General features: G+C 37.9%; 1 protein-coding gene across 2 annotated transcripts in view; it reads right to left on the reverse strand.

Annotated features, from left to right (window-relative positions):
- The window catches only part of RXRG (retinoid X receptor gamma), a 94,707-nt gene that overhangs the window by 44,415 nt on the left and 31,323 nt on the right, over positions 1 to 18,969 (reverse strand). The window contains exon 2 of one of the 2 annotated variants that reach the window (XM_069094683.1): positions 10,008 to 10,267. The exons of the other annotated variant lie outside the window; for it this stretch is intronic. Coding sequence (XP_068950784.1) covers positions 10,008 to 10,267 — 260 coding nt within the window. The remainder of the gene's footprint in view (positions 1 to 10,007; positions 10,268 to 18,969) is intronic. 2 annotated transcript variants of the gene reach the window in all.

Below are 18,969 nucleotides of genomic sequence, written 5' to 3' on the forward strand. Positions count from 1 at the left end.
TCTCGATAAACTCTATCTCAGGCCTGCACAACTTTATGCCTTGTTGCACTAATCTGAATGAAAGGATTTTAAAGGGGAGCACCAGACCACTACCCCAACTTCTCAGAAATGATAAACTTAGAATCAGAAATTAGAGAATTCAACCAGTGCTAAAAGTAGCAGTTTCACTTAATTATTTCCCTGAGGGAAAACGCCACCATTCAAATGAGATCTTCTCTGACATATATAATGTAAACCTTGATCAAATGGGGGTAGGAAGGAAGACATGAATAAAATGATGATATAAGTCATGTGGATAAGTGGATATGCTGCAATCATCACAGTTGATAGATGGTGCCAAGCAGTCCCTCCATGTTATGACCTGGGATATTCAGACATACATACACATATAGGATTATGTATGTATGTATGTATGTATGTATGTATGTATACACATTTGTGTATTGTGTAACAATTAAATAATATATAGGCATAATACAGGATAAAGACTACTTCAGCCTCTCCCTATTGTACCATGACCCTTGTACTCAGTAGCCTTGAACTGCCATTGTAGAACACCCCAATACTGGGATGGTAGACATTGAAAGGAATAGCCCATTTGTCCCCTGCACCAGTCTCTCAGCCAACCCAGCAATAGCACAGCCATTATTTAAGAAGTATTCTGACTTAACAACTTCCTTTCTTTCTGACCACAAACCACCACTCATTTCTCCTTTTTGATTTAATTTCCATTCTCTGCATCTTTCCACTGTCTAACATACTCAGGACAATGACAAGATGGAGAATAGTCATTGTCCATTGGTATGGTACCTCCATCACTTTATAAATCATCATCATGATATATAGATACAGATATATAATACCTAACAATAGCTTCCTTTTGCTTGTGAACTATTTACTTCTATAATCCCTGCTGTCTTTGTTTTCTGGTGGCTAGGTGGTACAGTGGGCAGAACGCTGGATCTGTAGTCAGGGATATCTGAATTAAAGTATGGCCTCAGATACAAGTTATATCACACTGAGAAAGTCAGCCTCTGTATGCCTCAGTTTCCTCATCTATAAAATGGAGATAATAATAATATTTACCTCCCAGAGTTACTGGGAGGATCAAGCAAAATAATATTTTTAAAATTCTTTGCAGCATTTAAAGTGCTATATAAATGCTAGCAGGTGTCCCTTCTCTCCCCTGACACTGCTACCACCCTGGCATAGGACATGATGGACTGTTGCAATAGCCTGTTTTTTGGTCTCCTTGCTCCAAGTTTCTCTGCATTCCAATCACTTCTTCGATTCAATTGTCTAAGTGATCTTTCTAAAGTTCATATCTGACCATGTCATCCTTCTCTTAAATAGACTACAGTGGTTCCCTATGTCCTCCAGGATCAAATACAAAATCTTCTGTTTGGCATTCAAAGTCCTTCACAACTTGACTCAACCTACCTTTCCAATCTTCTAAGATCTTACACACACACACACACACACACACACACACACTCACATTCACTCACACATATACACACTACAGTCTTGTGACAATGGCCTCTTTGCTGTTTCATAAACAAAATATTCCATCTCTAGACTGGCCTGTTTTCTCTAGCTATCTCCCACATCTGAAATTATCTTCCTCCTCATGTTCATCTGGCTTTCCTGGCTTCCTTGAAGGCCCAGCTAAAAATCTCACCTCCTACAGGAAGCCTTTCCCAGTCTCCCTTAATTCTACTACCTTCCTTCTGTTGGTTTTCTTGACTTTATCCTGCATATAACTTGTTTGCACATAATTGTCTACATATCATCTTGCCTATTAGACTGAGTTCCTTGGACAATTTCTTGCCTTCCTTTATCAGAGCTTAACACAGTGCCTGGCACACAGTAATCACTTAATAAAGGCTTGATGACTTACCAGAAGTACTACTAGCATTATGTGCCCTGCACATATGGCACTGTGCTAAGTATTGAAGATGCAAAAACATAAAAGACAAAGACCCTGCCCTCAAACAGCTTCTAATCTAAAGTAGGGTTTAAAGGGAGAAATTTTCACAAATAACCATGATAGAAAAGAGAACAAAATGGTAAAGGAGAGATTTGGAAAAGTGTAAGAGGAATCTTTCGCTGTAGACCAGGAGGAATCAGGGGGGCTTCCTGTAATGGGTGGTGCCTGAGATAGGGTTTGAAGGAAGAAAAGAACTATGCCAGACAGAAGTATCCATTGTTAGGAGGGAAGGGTAATGGGTGAGAGTAAAGGCATGCAGATAGAAGAGAAGCAGAAATAATGGGGGGAGAAGGCAAGAAGGAGTTTAGAAATAGCTAGCTAATGTGCTACTAAGATTTCTCACCCCCTTGCCCTGCCCACCATTTTTCCTCCTTCCCTTGAGTACAAAGTTCATCTTCACAAACATACAGGAAGCTGCTCTCCTTGTCAGCCCATCTGGCACTTACCCTGGCTCAAGTCCCTGGGCTACTGGGGCTCTGAAAGCTTAATACCTTTTCCAGACTGACTTCAGGAGCCCTGGGATATGTATTCTGGAGCACTATATGATCACACCCACTGCTACAACTGCCAGTCCTCTGACTGGCAATGACTTGAGCAATATGTCAAATGGCTCTCAGAAACAGATGAGAAGCAAGGGACAAAAGGCCACTCAGGACAAATGGGAGAACATCAGGGACAGGGCCAGCTCCCTGCCTAGACCAAAGAGGCAGTCATCTATCTGGCATGGCTTGAGAAATGCCATAAAACCCTACCTGCCTACCACAGTCCTGTTCCTGTGATACTGGAAATTCCCACCATTTAAATCACTTCTTCAGGTTAAGACATCTCCTTGGTAACCCTCAGTTAAAATGTCAGACAGTGGAAGGGTTAATCATTAACCCCATATTATCCATTTTTCCATTTGTAGGGAAAGGGGGCCAGAAGGACTAAAAGGGAAAGTAAGTTTTGATAAAAAGAAGGCAGGAATATGCAAAAATACTAGAGGCAGTTTCAAGTAGAGGACAGAACAGTAAAGTTAGAAAGTAACACAAAGGCATCAGGTACCAGATTAAAGGAGGTTGGAGGTAGGGCAGGTGAGCCAACAGCAAATGATTTGTGGGGATTTCCAACATCATCCTAGAGTATATTGTAGTTATGGACTACAGGTACCCCTTCTCTAGGAATGGTGAATTGTGAGTAATCTTAAATGATCATATTCAGATAGGCAACTGGACTTGGCCATGTTGTAGCTTAAACCTCCAATTCTATCACACTCAAGAGGGCTACAAATCAATTCAATGAAATAAAAAAATGAACAAAGCAAATCACAACCAAATCAGACAAAAATAAAATTATCGGAAACTACTGTGTTATATGCACACAAAACTGACCACACAGAAGAAATAGAGGCATGCTTCCAAAAGCATAAAATGCCCAAACTAACAGAACTCTTGGGCTACTAGGTGGCTTGGTGGATAGAGTGCTTGATTTGAAATTAGGAAGATTCATCTTCCTGGATTAAAATGTAGCCTCAGACACTAGCTGTGTGACCCTGGGCAAGTCACTAACCCTGTTTGCCTCAGTGTCCTCACCTATAAAGTCAGCTGGAGAAGGAAAGGCAAACCACTCCAGTATCTTTGCCAAGAAAACCCCAAATGGAGTCATGAAGAGTCAGACACAACTGAAAAGTCAGAAAAACAACTGAACAACAACAAAACTCCAAGTAGAGATCTTAAGTAATTCAATCTCAGAAAAAGAAATAGAAAGAGGCTTATAAAAAAAAAACAAACTGCTAAAGGAGACTGGAAGGGTGGGAAACTTTCTGGTCCTGATGGATTTACAGGATAATGTTATCAAACACTCAAAGAATACTTAGTACAGATATTACACAAATTATTCTCCTAAACTGATTAAGAAAGCACCTTACTAAACTCCTCTTATGAGACAATTCCTAATACCTAATCCCTAAATCCTAATGCCTAAACCAAGAAAGGATGCAACAAAAAAAGATAATTACAAACCAACATAATTAGTAAATATTGCTTCAAAATTTTTAAATAAAATTGTAATAAAATTTAAATAAAATAGCAATATATCCTTTTTTTTTCATTTTGACCAATTTGAATTTATACCAGGAATGGGAGGATGATGGTTCCAGATTAGGAAAGAAATCAACCTAATAAATTATAGTAAAAAAAATTCTAAACCCTATCATTTTAATAGATACAGGAAAAATGTTAAGTATGTGGCTCACTTATGTTAAAACATCATTTGCAAGGGGAAAAAAATTTTTTCCCAATAAATACAAGATGTTGACTCTCCCTGATTATTTTGACTAGTTATAGAAATGTGTGCAATAAGATAAGAAAAAAGAAATTGAAAGGTTAAAGATCAGCAAAAAGGAAATAAAACTATCCCTATCTGCTAGACATAATTGTTTACTTAGAAAATCCTAAGGAATCAGCAAAGAAACTAAGACACAAACTTCAGCAAAGTTGAAACCTACAAATAAACCCAGGAAAATCAACTGAATTTCTATATCATAATTATAACAGCAAAATCCGTATATAGTGCATAGAGTGCTGGGCCTGGAGTCAGGAAGGCCTAAGTTCAAACCCAGACTCAGACACTTAACTGTGTGAACCTGGGCCAGTAATTTAACCTATATCTACCTGTTTTCTCATCTGTAAAATGGGGATAATAATAGCACCTATCTTGCAGGGTTGTTGCGAGGGTTAAATGTGATAACATTTGTAAAGTTTTTAGCAAAGTGCCTGATGCAAAATAGGCACTTTGCTAAAAACTTTACAAATGTTATGCTTAATAAATGATAATTCCCTCCCATCTTCCCCCAAAGTGACAATAATGGAAAGGGAAATTCATACTGAATAACTTTAAAATGCATAAAATATTTGAGGGTTGAGCTACCAAAACACACTCAACATTTTAATAGATTCAATTACAAAATAAGAAAAAAATTAAAAGCTGAAAAAATATTCAGTGCTCATAACAGGGCTATTCCAATATATAATAAATATGCCAATATATTATATGTAATACTATATATTATAATAATGTCACATATATGCCAATATGATAAAAATTACAATACTACCAAAGTTAATTTATACATTTAATGCTATGCCAATCAAACTATCAAAGGTTTACTATAAGTAGATAAAATAATAAAATTTATTTGTAGGAACAAAAAGTTTAAAATATCAAGGAAAATAATGGGAAAAGATAGGATTCAAAGAGGAGTAGCACTTTCAGACCTACTAAAGGCCCCTGATTCTGATAGATTTACACCCCGGTGCTGAACAGAGCCAGGAACATCATAGGCTCTTAATATATGCAGTTGGTGAACATTGCTTCCCAGGAAGAATAACTAATCTCCAGCTTTTCTATACCCAGGCAGTCAGAAAACCAGAGAGTTGGAGTGTTGGAAAAGGACACAGTAGCCAGGGAATCCACACTATAACAGACCCAGTAAGTATAACCAGTAACCAGTTCAATCTCTACTTAAGGACTTCTGGGGGGGGGGGGAGGAACCCACTCAAAAATATAAGAGTTGGAAGGGACTTTAGTGATCATAGAATCATTGATTTAGAGATGGAAAAAAAACTTAGAGGTCATAGGGTATATCCCTGTAGTTTACAGATGAGGAAACTGAGGCAAGCAGGGTTAAGTGACTTGTTCAGGGTCATACAGATAGTAAGTGTCTGAGCATCCAGTGCTTCTTGACTGAAGGACTAGAATATCATCAGCTTTTTCATGCAGCTTCATAATCCCTTCATTTAAAAACCAAGGTAACAAATACTCAATAAAGACATTTCTCCAAGATCACAGGACAAGTGACAGAACAGACTAGCTCCCCAGGAGTTCCCCATCCAGAGCACAGAGCTCACTGGGGGGTGGCATTCTTAAAGGCCCAGCCTGTGTTTTGAGGATTTCCAGTTTTTCGAAGCACAAAGCACCTCTCCTCTGTCTGCACTTGCCTAAAGCAGCCTAGACTGGGGATTGGGCACAGGGGGAGGGGCGGGGCTGTACCCTTCAGTGTTTGCAATGAGGTTCCTATGCATTAAGAGCAATGATGAATGAGCTTTGAGACAATCAGTTGAGCCCAAATCCATTAGCTGCCTGGTTTCTAAGTCCCCCAGCACCTGGCTGTCTGGTTCCATTAGAGGAAACCCGACTGAAGCCTGCTCTTTGGAGCTGTGGGCTCGTCACAACAGCTCAGCTCTGCCTCAGCAGTCACGCTGGCTGCTTTGGGGTACAGCCTAAGTGCTGAGGGAAAGGCTTCCCCAGCCCCCAAAGCCTGTAAGAGAACCATGTGCTTCAGGGACAGCTCTGGGCTGGCAATAAATCCTCCTCAAACTCTATTTCTGCAGCCCCCTTTTCTCAAAGAATCCCAGAGGAACATGTGCAAAGTCTGAGACTGAACCAAGATTATATAGTGAAAGAATCCTGGATCAGAAGGCAGAAATTCCTGAGTTAGAGGGACAGCTCCAACACTTACTAGTTGAGTGACCCTGGGCAAATTACTTCATCTCTCTATACCTCAGGTTCCTCATCTGTAAAATGGGATGATAATCCTTCTACCCATGACCCTGTGTTGTGGTGAGAATTAGATGAACTCACATATATGAAAGCACTTTGTAACCTTAAAGCATCATGTTAATATGAGTGGTTATCAAAGGATACTTAGATGACCTCATTGGTGTGCACATGTCCCATCTCTGACACATAGTAGTTGTGTGACCCTAGGAAAGTCACCTAACCTTCCAAAGTTTTAGGGAAACTTCCTAAGTCTATAAGATGCAGTAAAGATGCCAGCCTGCATTGATACAAGGAATTAGGAGTTTACTAATGAAATCACAGGTCCAGGACCTATGTTATAATGTCCACATACATGTGTGCATATGTATGTGCACAATCATGTGTGTACATATACACATGTAGACATGTTGTGTACATGCATTTATAAATGTATGTGTGTATATATGTATTTACAAAATAAATACAAGATTTGGGGGGGGATGGGGATCAAAGGGAAGGCACTAGCATCTTCCTCTTCATCTCCACATCCTAGCTTCACTGGCTTCCTTCAAGTCTCATCTAAAGCCCCACTTTCCATAAGAAACTTTTCCCAATCCTTAATCTCAGTGTCTTCCCTCTTAAAATACCCCCAATTTATCCTTACATGTATTAATTGTATATGATTGTTTGAATGTTGTCTAGTCCATTAAACTGTGAGTTCCTTGAGAACAAGGACAATCTTTTGTCTTCCTCTGTATCTTCAGCACTTAGCACAGTGCCTGGCACATAGGTTTTTATAAATGTTAGTTGGCTAACTGGCATGTAGGGAATTAGGAAAGATTTGATGGAGAAGTCAGTAATTCATTAAAATTTTGAAAGGAACAAGAGATTCTATGAGGGAGAGTTGAGAAGGGTGCTCATTCCAGGCACTGGGGACAACCAAGGAGAAGATGGGAAGATGAAGTGTTGTTCAAGAAGACCTAGTCTGTAGACTATATGAATGGCAGACTTGAAATGCTAAACAGAAGAGTACAGACTTTGCCCTTGAATTAATGGGAGCCATTGAAGTTTTTTTTGAGTAGAGAAGTAACCTGGTCATACTTCAACTTTAAGAAAATTACTTTGGCAGGTATGTGGAAAATAGGTTGGAGTAGGGAATTGCAGGATTTCTTTTTCATGAGATCATTCTGCCTCTCATATACTGAAGGTATAATTTCTTCAAAAGACTGAATGATAATGGAACCATCCATGTCCTTTGACATCTTGGCAACATTGTTCATTTCTGAGGGTTCCTTATAGAGTATGAAAATGTAGTGATTACATGGGACAGAAAATTAGCAAATGGGACAGTACTGGTAATATGTATGAATTTAAAATTTTTGCTCTAGGAAGTCCTGTATAACCAGATTTATCTCCTTTTCAAACCATGTTACAACCAACAATAAGAAAATTATCATGAAGATTAATTAACACAGCTTGCCTTCAAGTCACCTTTCTTGGTGTTTGAATGATTCCCTAAGAGAAAATTCAAACTTATATTGCACATATTGGTCTGAGCTAAAATTCTGGACTTACGAGAAGGACTTTGCAAACAATAGTCCAATTTATATGATGTTTAGAGCACTGGCCCTGGAGTCAGGAGGACCTGAGTTCAAGTTCAGCCTCAGACACTTGATGCTCACTGTGTCACCCGGGGCAAGTTATTTAATCCCAATTCTCTCTCTCTCTCATTCTCTCTCTCTGTCTCTCCCTCTCTCTTTCACACACACATATATACATATGTGTATATTATGTACATACATATGTGTATGTATACATTATATATGTTACATATACACACATATATGAGAGAGATTGTTTTACATGAGTGTTGCTGTATATTACTGTGCATATGGTATTATAAACTAGTGAGCATTACCACTAGGTATTTGCCTATATAGGAAAATGTAAAAGTAGTGAAGCCTTGAAACAATAGGTAAATAATGAGAGCTGGAAGCTTGATACTCAAAGCCTAACTGATACAAAATATGACAAATAGGTGTGAGTGTAATGCGGCTTTCAATAAAGTCAGATGGAGTTGCTTTTCACTAAGATATTTTGAGTTCCATGTTGTACATCTCAACTCTGAAATAGCTAACCATTAAATGAGGATTTCACGTCTTGCTTAAGGTCATGGGCCTAGTTGATGAACCATCTTGCATTCCTTGGCCCTTATGGACAAATCAACTATTCACAAAGAGCTAAGGGAAGACCAGTGTGACCCTGGACCCCATCTTCCATTGTTTCTCAAGAGCTTTGGTTCCTGATACCAGTAGACTGTGCTAACAGGTGTCAATGTAGCAAGTGATTCTGGTAAGACTACTAAGAGGTGTAATAAAAGAAAGGGAAGATACTGGAATCTCTCAATCTATAAAGAGATATCATCACAAAATTATGTGACAGGAAGAGAAAATTAGCTAGTCACATGGCAAGAATGATGGATGACAAATGGATAGCCAGAATGTACCCCGGCTCCCATTTTGATGTTGGGAGCAATTGAGGAAGGCTTTCTGCAGGTTAGGTGGACCCTCCTGTGGCAAGCCTTTGGGAGAACATGGACAACGGCCCCACAGGATGGTCAAATGTGAATCATTTGTGGTTTGCATCATTTAAAAAAACTCTCATACTTATGAAGTAATAACAGTTCAATCATATTCCTGGAAAATGTAGCTTAAAAGTTAAATGCTCTATTTCTTTTTTTCTCATCAATTACACTAGGCTATAAGATCCTTGAGGGCAAGGAACAATTTCTTCCTTTATATCCTTAGCACTTAACCACAGTACTTGGTACTTAGTAAGCTAAAGTAAATGTTATATTGAAACTTGATGGGAAAAGCCTTGAATAAGAAGAGAAACCAGGGGTTTGAGGAGTTGGATTAGAGTTAAATTGCCAGGTTTATGTAAAGTGGTAGTGGATTATATATGAGGATCTAGTCAAGATATAAGAGACATGAGAGTGAGAACTGGATATGTTTATGTCAATATGTTTGTCTAAATTAGAATTTAGAGATTTATATGCCCTGAAATGACAATTCTGTGCTCAATATTTTTTTAATTTACCTTCTTTCTCTATATCTTAAATATTAGTAAAGTTACTTTCTTTGTGTAAGTGAATTAGGAGGAAATATGGAAACATGTAGGGCAGATTGTTCTAGGAATGGTGCTAGTGGTTGAGAGAAGCTAAAAGGCACTACATCCACCAACAGCACTGGGATGTTGGAAATGAGATGAATTAAGAACAAAGAATATTCAGGAGAGATCAAGTCTGGCTCACCTACTGGGACTGACTTTTTTCAGGGCTCTTTTTAAGCAACAATCTTTTAAACCAAATAGTCTCTCAAGTTTGGGAGTACTACTCCCATCCTCAGGGCAACAGACTTATAGAGACACAACAAGGAAAATAGACCAGTAGGAATCATATAAACAGTGAGGAAATCCATAGAGAAATCTCAAAACCTACCTGAGAACTGGCTGGACCAACCATGTTGATACCTGGAGATGTAGCCAGGGATAAGGAGTGAGGGCCTATGGCTGATGTAATGACTCGGTATGAAGAGCCCAGAGCATTCAAAGGAGACCCGACAGCACTCAGTGGGGAGGCAAGTGTCCTGGGAACACTGACTGGGGCCTCAATGTAGTTGGAGTGGCTGTCCGTGGATTTTCCTGTGGTCAGGGCTGGTGATGGGCTCATAGATGTAGAGTTAGTGTGACTGAGAGAACCTGAAAGTAAAAGAATAGTGTTAGCAATGAGAGGTCATGAAAAGTAAAGTGTGACTGGGAGAACCTAACAGGACTAGAATGGTCTCAACAAATAGTCATAACAATAAGAGATCATGGAGAAGTATAGATAAGTTGCCTACTAAAGCAAATTAAAAAGACTGACTAATAATACCTCATTGGATCACTTGTCCATTCAACAATTATAAGTTGAGCACCTGCCATGTTCAAGGAGGATAGAGCAGCATTAAACAAAGATTTATATAGTCCTTTCCTCATTTTTATAGATGACAAAATTGAGACACAGAGAACATGGTTTACCTATTAGTCACACAGCAAAGATGTGGGAGGATGGAGACATGAATCTAGGTTTTCCTTTCCAAATCCAATGTTCTTTTCACTATTCCACACTGCCTATATTATTTCTCTCTCAAAGTTAAATGAAGTGGCTTTCAACTTCAGTATTGTCTTCAACGGGTTTTATTTTCCTTGAGGGCAGTACTCCCTTGAAAAGAATAAGACATGGGGTGGCTGGGTGGCGCAGTGAATAGAGCACCAGCTCTGGAGTCAGGAGGACCTGAGTTCAAATCTGGTCTCAGACACTTAAAACAAAATCTAGCCATGTGACCCTGGGCAAGTCACTTAACCCCAATTGCCCTCCAAAAAGCAAAAAAAGAAAAAGAAAAGAATAAGACATCCTCACCCCTAAATTAAAGGCACCAAAAGTAATAAAGAGGCATATTGTCATTGATTTATCCCCAAAATGCATGGTATGTTGAGAAGAGTAACATATATCTTGGAGATAAATTAATGATAAAATGTTTGTATCTTTTCACACCATTAATTCAGGAATAAGGAAGCATTAATTTTAAGAGAGTACAGCCCTCAAGGAAAAAAACCTTAGTTGAAGGTAATACTGAAATTGAAAGAAACACATATGCCTATACATACACACACATACATATACATCAAAAGTTTATTCATTATTTTTGTTTATTCCCTGTATTTCAATATCATTGGTTTCCTTTGTACTTCTATGTATCTTTTATACACATTTAAAAATAGTAACCTGAGAAAGGATCCATAGATTTCTTAAGACTGGGTCTTATGATATAAGAAAGGTTAAGAACCTCTGAAATATAGTGTAAGAGAGATGACAGACAGATTATAGATACGATAGCCAGATATACAGAAGAGAAGAATACAAGGTTGTAAGACAACTCCAAAGGACTCGTGACGGAAAAGGCTATCCACATCCAGAGAAAGAACTGGAGTCGGAACGCAGATTGAGGCAAACTCCTTGCTCTCTCTCTCTCTGTGTTTTGTTTGATTTTGTCCTTTCTTTCTCATTGTTCACTCCACTGGTTATAACCCTTCTTTACAAGTTGACTAATGTTTAAGGTGAAGGTATTTGTAGAACCTATATTTGATTGCATGATGCCATGGGAAGCAGGGGGAGGAGAGGGAAGGAGGAATATTTGGAACTCAAGGGATTGTAGAACTGAACATTGTAAACTAAAAGTAAATAAATAAATTTTTAAAAGAGAAAAAAAGGGAGAGAAATCAATTGATATGATCTGATGAGAGAGATGTAGCTATAGATAGACATAGATAGTCACTATCCACCATTATCAACACAGAGCATGTCCTTTTCTTTCTTTCTCCTTTTATCATACATGAAAGAAAGCTATAGGCAAAGTTCCTCCCAGTTGATAAGGAGCGCTAAAATGAAAAACTGAGACCATCTCATTAATTCTAATAGCCAGAACACAGTGAACAGAGGATCTTTTATTTGAAACACACAGAAACCAGAGAACTCCAAAAACCAGTAGTTTTTGACCCCAAAGCTGGCTAGAAGTTTCAAAGTAATGGACAAGAATGGAAAGAATGTCATTCCAAGTTAGAAAGAGTCTAAAACAAAGTCACTAATTAAGATTAGAGTTGTAATGAATAATCATGAATAATCAATAATCATTACTGATAAAGGCACCAAGTTGTACCTGGGTATTTCTTTTTTACAGAGCTTTTCCCTTCTTTGGAAATATCGATTTTACAGATTGTTTAAATTCAATTTGTTTAATAAAGAGGTTTTTAAAAAATAAAAAGGAAATCAATCCTTACTTCTACTTCAGACAAAAGACAACTATACAAGAGTTTTACTCTTCCCTAAATGCAAGAGATGCACTTAAGAGGGAGAAAAACCTAGTAATTTCAAAATTGCTGGAATAGCAACCTTGGACTTCTAAAGTGATGACAATTCCTCTGTTTGCAGGTAGAAGGCTGCCAGGACTCAAGATAGCTATGTATTTAGAGAAACTGTTCTTTATTGTGGCAGTTTCCTTTTTAAAAAATCTACCCTTGTCATTGGTTTCTAGGCAGAAGATTGGGGTTTGTCCAGGAGCACAATGAAAGCAAGCTGTCCCCAAATGGAAGCTATAGAAAGGAAAGTGGATGATCTGCTCTCCTTCTGTCCTCTAGATTCCTGGAAAACTGGAAACTTCCATCAATGCTTCCTTTGGGGGGAAAAGATGCAGATTAACAAGTAAAGCCACCTTCTATATTCTTGCCTTCCAGTGACCTCAGTAACAGGGGGGAAATTATTTTGCACAGCATTAAACTAAGGCTTTGAGTCACTTTGGTCAGAGGCATAGAAGTGCACTTGTGAGATCCCTAGTAGGGAAGATAATCTATACAGGATTCATAAAAGACCAGAAATGGGAGGAAACTGAAGAGATGCTCTAGGATAAATCATTCATTTTACAGGTGAGAAAAACAAGGTCTACAAAGTTAAAGTGACTTGCCAAGAATTCTCAGAATGAGACAAGGCCTTCAGGCCCCTCAGTTCAAAGTGATGGCTTTTTTTTCACTCCAGCATACTGATTCAGGATGAAACACACACACACACACACACAAATACACACACGCACACCTACCTAACAAAAGCACCAGGTTTTCTGACTTCCAGTAGAATGCTGATCTGTTAGGTTGCCCTTCATTGGGTCTGTGTATGTTTAATACTACAAGTATCTGCATTTAAACCTACTGTAAATATGTCCTCAAAACTCTGGATTGATCAGAACCAAGGATGATCCATGCACATGAAGTTAATTTAGAAGCAGATGTCTCAGCATCATCATTCTTCCTAGACAGGGACCTAGAGAAGTCTCACACCTTGGGGAAATGGTCAACCAAGAGGCAACATGCTCTAGTGGCTAGCATGCTGAACTGGGTAACCATAAAACCTGGGTTCAAATCCTACCTCAGAGACTTACAAGCCTGGTTACATTGGGTTAAACTCTCTGAGTTCCAAGTTCTTCATCTGTAAAATGGCACCTACCTCATAGGACTGTAACTCTAGGCATCACTTCACTTCTATTTGCCTCAGTTTCCTCATCTGTAAAGTGGATATAATAATTCCATCTAACAATTATAAGAATCAAATGAGATAATTGTAAAACAATTAGCACAGTGTCTGGCACATAATAATTGCTATATAAATGTCAGCTGTTATTATTATTAGGATCAAATGAAATAAAGTATATAAAGTGCCTTGCAAACTTTAGCATACTGTTTAACTTTGAGCTCTCTTTATTACTTCCTCTGTACTCCAGAATATTTAGGCAATTTAAAGCAGAGAAAACCCTAAATGGGGGCACAGAGAGTTGGACATGACTGAAATGACTCAACAACAAAAAGATGACAGAGTGAATAGAGCACTGGACCTGGAATCAGGGAGACTCATCTTCCTGAGTTTAAATCTGACCTCAGATACTTACCAGCTGTAAGTACCTGAGCAAATCACTTAACCCTGTTTGCCTCAGTTTCCTCATATGTAAAATGAGCCCAAGGAGGAAATGGCAAACCACTTCCTTATCTTTGCCAAGCAAACCCCAAATGGGTCACAAAAGATCGAACATGACTAAAAATGACTGAACAGCAACAACATATCAACATCAGGTATATAACCCAGTGGTCAAAAAAATCATTCTATTTATATCAAAATATTAATAGCAGAACTTTTATTGTAGCAAAGAACTATAAAAAAAGAGATGTCCATTTTATTGGACAATGGTCAAACAAATTGTGGTGCATAAATTTACCTCTTCTAGTCTCTTTCCTGAGCACTAGTCTTACATCTTCAAATGCCTTTTAGACATCTTGAACTCTCTGTCCCACATGCATCTCAAACTCAACATGTCTAAAACAGAATATATTTTCCCAAACCCTTCTAAACTTCACACATCCAATCTGTTATCAAATCTGGTTTTTACCTTCACATTATCTCTTGTCTATGTCCTCTTATTTCTATTCACATAGCCAACACCCTAGCTTCAAGCCCTTATCACCTTTCATCCGGACCATCATAATACCTTTCTGATAGTCCTGCTTCCACTCCTTCTCCATTTGGATCCATCTTCAGACCCATCTTCCACTCAGATGCCAAAGTGATTTTCTTAAAGGGTTGATCATGCTCCCCTTCTTGTCTTACTCAATAAACTCCAGGTGCCCCCCTCTTACCTCCAATATCACTTATACATAGAGAATATCCCCAAAGTCTCAGTATAATTTAAAGCTATTAAAACTTAAAAGATTTTTGTAAAACAATTAAGATTTAAAATGGCACTAGGACTTTGCAGACACCCTGAGCTATGAGAAAGAGTTGGTATAGTGGTGATTTTTGTTGAACTTCTTTGCTTATTTTTTTATTATTTTGTAACAAGTAGAAAGCTACTAGATAGCTATGTATTTTTTATTCTTTTTTATTATTCTTTGTAACAAGGAATAGTTTGCTAGATAAGGGGGTGGGAGGATTTATTAAGAAATTTAAAGTGGTATAAAAATATCATTTTAAAAATATGTATATTGGTTTCTAGGTCAAAATTCAGCTGATACAGAAAAAAAGAGACCAGTGGCCAAAAATTCAGGCAACAAAGAAAGAAAAGAAGAAAAAAATCAGATAATCTTCAGAACAAGTTTCAGTTTGGAAAGAACTTTACTTTAGCCTTGTCAGAAGACATGGTAGCCCATGATATTTAGAGAGGTCAACCTGACCTCAATCCGTTACTCAGATAACAAAATATGTGAATTTCCTGGAACATAAGTGAGGAGGAGAACAGTGAGGTCTTTGCCAGAAATTCATCTATGCCCTCCCCACCCACCCCACCCATTTCCAACCAACACTGTCTGAAAGCTTTTCTTCTAAGTTTTTGGACTTCTGAAATCCAATCCAATAAACATTTATTAAGTGCCTACTACATTCCAGGCACTGTACTAAGAAATAGGGACACAAATAAATTTTAAAAAAAACACCTCTTCCTGCCTTCAAGGAGTTACCATCTTAAGGGGGAAATAAAACATAAAGGGAGGGAATAAAGTGGGGAAGGAGACACACTGGGGGTATCTTATTCTGTGGAGCTGAAACCAGGCAAAGTGGAAGTAATTGGGATTCCAGTTTCTGCCCTCTATAAAGGAAAGCATTGAGAGGATGGTATTCTAATCTCTGGCCCTCTGAACAGACAGGAGAGGAGGCTGAGGGGGAAGTATCAATAAAAATTTGAGGTAATAGCATTTTAGTGAGTTTTGAAGTGATAAATTTATCCGGGGAGGGGCATCTTGCTTTTTGAAGTTGAAACTAGGCAGAGTAGCAGATGCAAAGTGGAATGGATATTCTGAAAACAACCACAAGTGCCATGATCCTTTTCTGCTGCCTTTGCTTTTTCCAAATAGATCATAGATCTCCTCTCTGCTTATAATATAATATGAAATAATTAACAATATCTAGGCTATATCAAGTGAACCCATTCATCCTGGTGAATGGTAGAAAAAAGGGACTGGGGGAGAGGGGGCAAAGCCAATGTAGGATTTTATTCTTGATGTTTTCATCATATATTCCCAAAGCATCTAATGTGGTCTCTATTTTGAAGAGTTGTCGCAAAGATAGAATGTGAACATATTCATGGAGTGCTTTAAAAAGTTAAAAGGACAACATTTATTATGATTCTCATAGAGAGCCACCATTATAATAACCATGTGAAAGCCATTAGGTGTAAATGGTAAGAACAGCACCCTCTTTTGAGTAAAGTGGGAGGCTAGATGTTTGTTTTAAATAGAATTTGAGTATTTGTTCTCCTGTCTTCTGAAAAAGAAGATGTACAGGAAGAAGTACATGACTTTGAAAACAAGCCTGATTTTTTTTCTTTCCTGATAATTAAGAGACAAAGATTAGTTTGGATGAACATAACCCAGCTCACCCTCTCATTGTATTTGAAAATATGGTTTTGCTTATGAGGAAAAAGTGGAAAAATATTTATTTTTAAGAAATCCATTTCTCTGGGAAAATATGGCCCAGCCTTGCAAATGCTTCAGTATTTCAAGAATTGAAGTACACAAAACATAATCCCACTATATCTCAGGAGATTACTTTGATGTAGCCAAAAAATTCAATTAGCCCATGGCCAGCCTTGTGATAACTCTCTCATTATTTGACAATTACAGGGTCTGTACTAGAAGCCTTTCCAGCTTGATAGAATATGCTAGACCTTATCTTCCACTTGCATAGCCTTCAGAACCCAGGATCAATTTAATGCCCGATGAGCCACTGGAGTGGGCCTTTGGGGGAAGAGATTTGCAAGTAAATAATAAAAATTTATGAGGGTACTTTTTGCTTAAATCCAGTGGCATGCAGGAGCTAACTCATATCAGCTCAAGAAAGCCCATTGTTAAATTTTCATTGTGAGAAATTTATACTTTGGAAATTAGCAAATGCCATGAAACAAGATTTGATTTATTGTTTTGTTGATTGTCCAAACTAAAAATAAAAGTGGTGGCAAATTGGTTATAGTGCAAATCAAAATCAATAATACATCAAAAATGCTTTGTTTTGGGGTGGGCAGGTAGCACAGCGAGTAAGAGCACCAGCTCCAGTGTCAGGATGACCTGGGGATAGAATGCGGGCTCAGATACTTAGCACCACACCCAGAAACACCTGGCCATCTAACCTTGAGCAAGTTATTTAACAACCCAATTGCTTTTAAAAAATGCTTTTTTTTAGAGAAACTGTCATTAAACACTTACCACATACCACATACCCCTGGTTTAAACCAATCCTCCCTACCAAAAAGAAAAAAAAATACCTAGCCAATTCTCAATTCTCTCTAACCATAAGTCTACAAATAAACCTAAAGCTTCCTTTTAGTGAAAAGGTTTCAAAATTGAGAATTATATAATGTCCTTCCCTGAGAATCTTTTTATTAAAGATACTAACAAAAATCAAAATTGACAATCTTCTCTCTAATTTCAGCCAAATTTCTCATTAGAACATATAATTGTCAGATTGCAATTGACCAAGTTTAGGAATCCATCCAGTTTTCAGTAAAGATCCAGCCATAGGCAAAATTTAAGGTAGGTAGTTTTTCTTTGAAATCCTGTTTTTCAGTCTGAAACATGCTATTTTTCACTTACTTTTTTTCTTTTATTTGAGTCTTATCATACAAAATAACTAATATGAAAATGCTTCATATAATTGTACATGTACAGCCTATATCTGATTGCTTACTCTCTCAGGGAAGGGGCAGTAGAGGGAGGAAGGGAAGGGATGGAATTTGGAACTCAAAATTTAAAATAAAAATGTTTAAAGTTTAAAAAAAATGTATTATTATGATCCCTTCAACCTGGCTCTTTTTGAACAATGCTGGACAGCTGCTTCCAGTGTACCCTTGTCTCAGGATGGCCACCCCTTCTTATTTTCTAGCTCCAAACTGTTAAAAGTAAATCCTCTAGGAGCAGCTATCATAAAACTTCAGAGAAGGAGTACAGACCATGTGGCCTTTTGTATCAAGGGAGTACCTGGGATATGTTTGCTCCCGTAGTGCAACCTTCAGAAGCATCTTTCAGCAAGGTAATGCCAGTTTATTTGAAATTGACTCTTTTACTATAAGCAGAGTGCATTATTGTGCTCTGCTAGGGCTCCTCCTTGCTAAGAAAACAGCACAAAGTGTCCTGCCTGGGAAAGTCCTCTAGACGAGAGGGATGTCCGCATTGCTTTTAGTCCAACCATTCTGGAAAGCAATTAGAAACTATATCCAAAAAGCTATTAAACTGTGCAATACCTTTTGATGGAGCAATATTACCACTAGGTTCATTCCTCAAAGAAATCTAAGAAAAGGGAAAAGGATCCATATTCACAAAAGTATTTGTAGTTGCTCTTTTTGTGGTGGCAAAGAATTGGAAACTGAGTGGACACCCATTAACCATGGGATGGATGAACAGATAATGGTATGTGATGGAATGTGATGGAATACTATTGTGCTATAGGAAACAATGAAGGGGATAGTTTCAGAAAAACTTGGGAAGGTTTATTTGAAATGAAGCTAAGTGAAGTGAGCATAACTAGGGAAACAATTTATACATTAATGACAGTATTGTAAAAATGATCAACTCTGAAAGATTTAGCAATTTTAACCAACAAAGTGATTAATTGTCATATGATTCCAAGGGACTAGTGATGAAACATGCTATCCACCTCCAGATAGAGAGCTGATGGCCTCAGAAAGAAAACAAAAGCATGCTTTCTTTTCTTTCTTTCTTGGGGAGAGGAGACATGACTAATGTGGGGATTTGTTTTTCATGATTGTAGATAGATAGATAGATGATAGATAGATAGATAGATAGATAGATAGATAGATAGATAGATAGATAGATAGATA

This window comes from Petaurus breviceps, unplaced genomic scaffold (assembly GCF_028583685.1).
Source record: "Petaurus breviceps papuanus isolate PSGF00001 unplaced genomic scaffold, PetGlider_PUasm1.0 220, whole genome shotgun sequence".
In the NCBI taxonomy this organism is placed as follows: domain Eukaryota; kingdom Metazoa; phylum Chordata; class Mammalia; order Diprotodontia; family Petauridae; genus Petaurus; species Petaurus breviceps.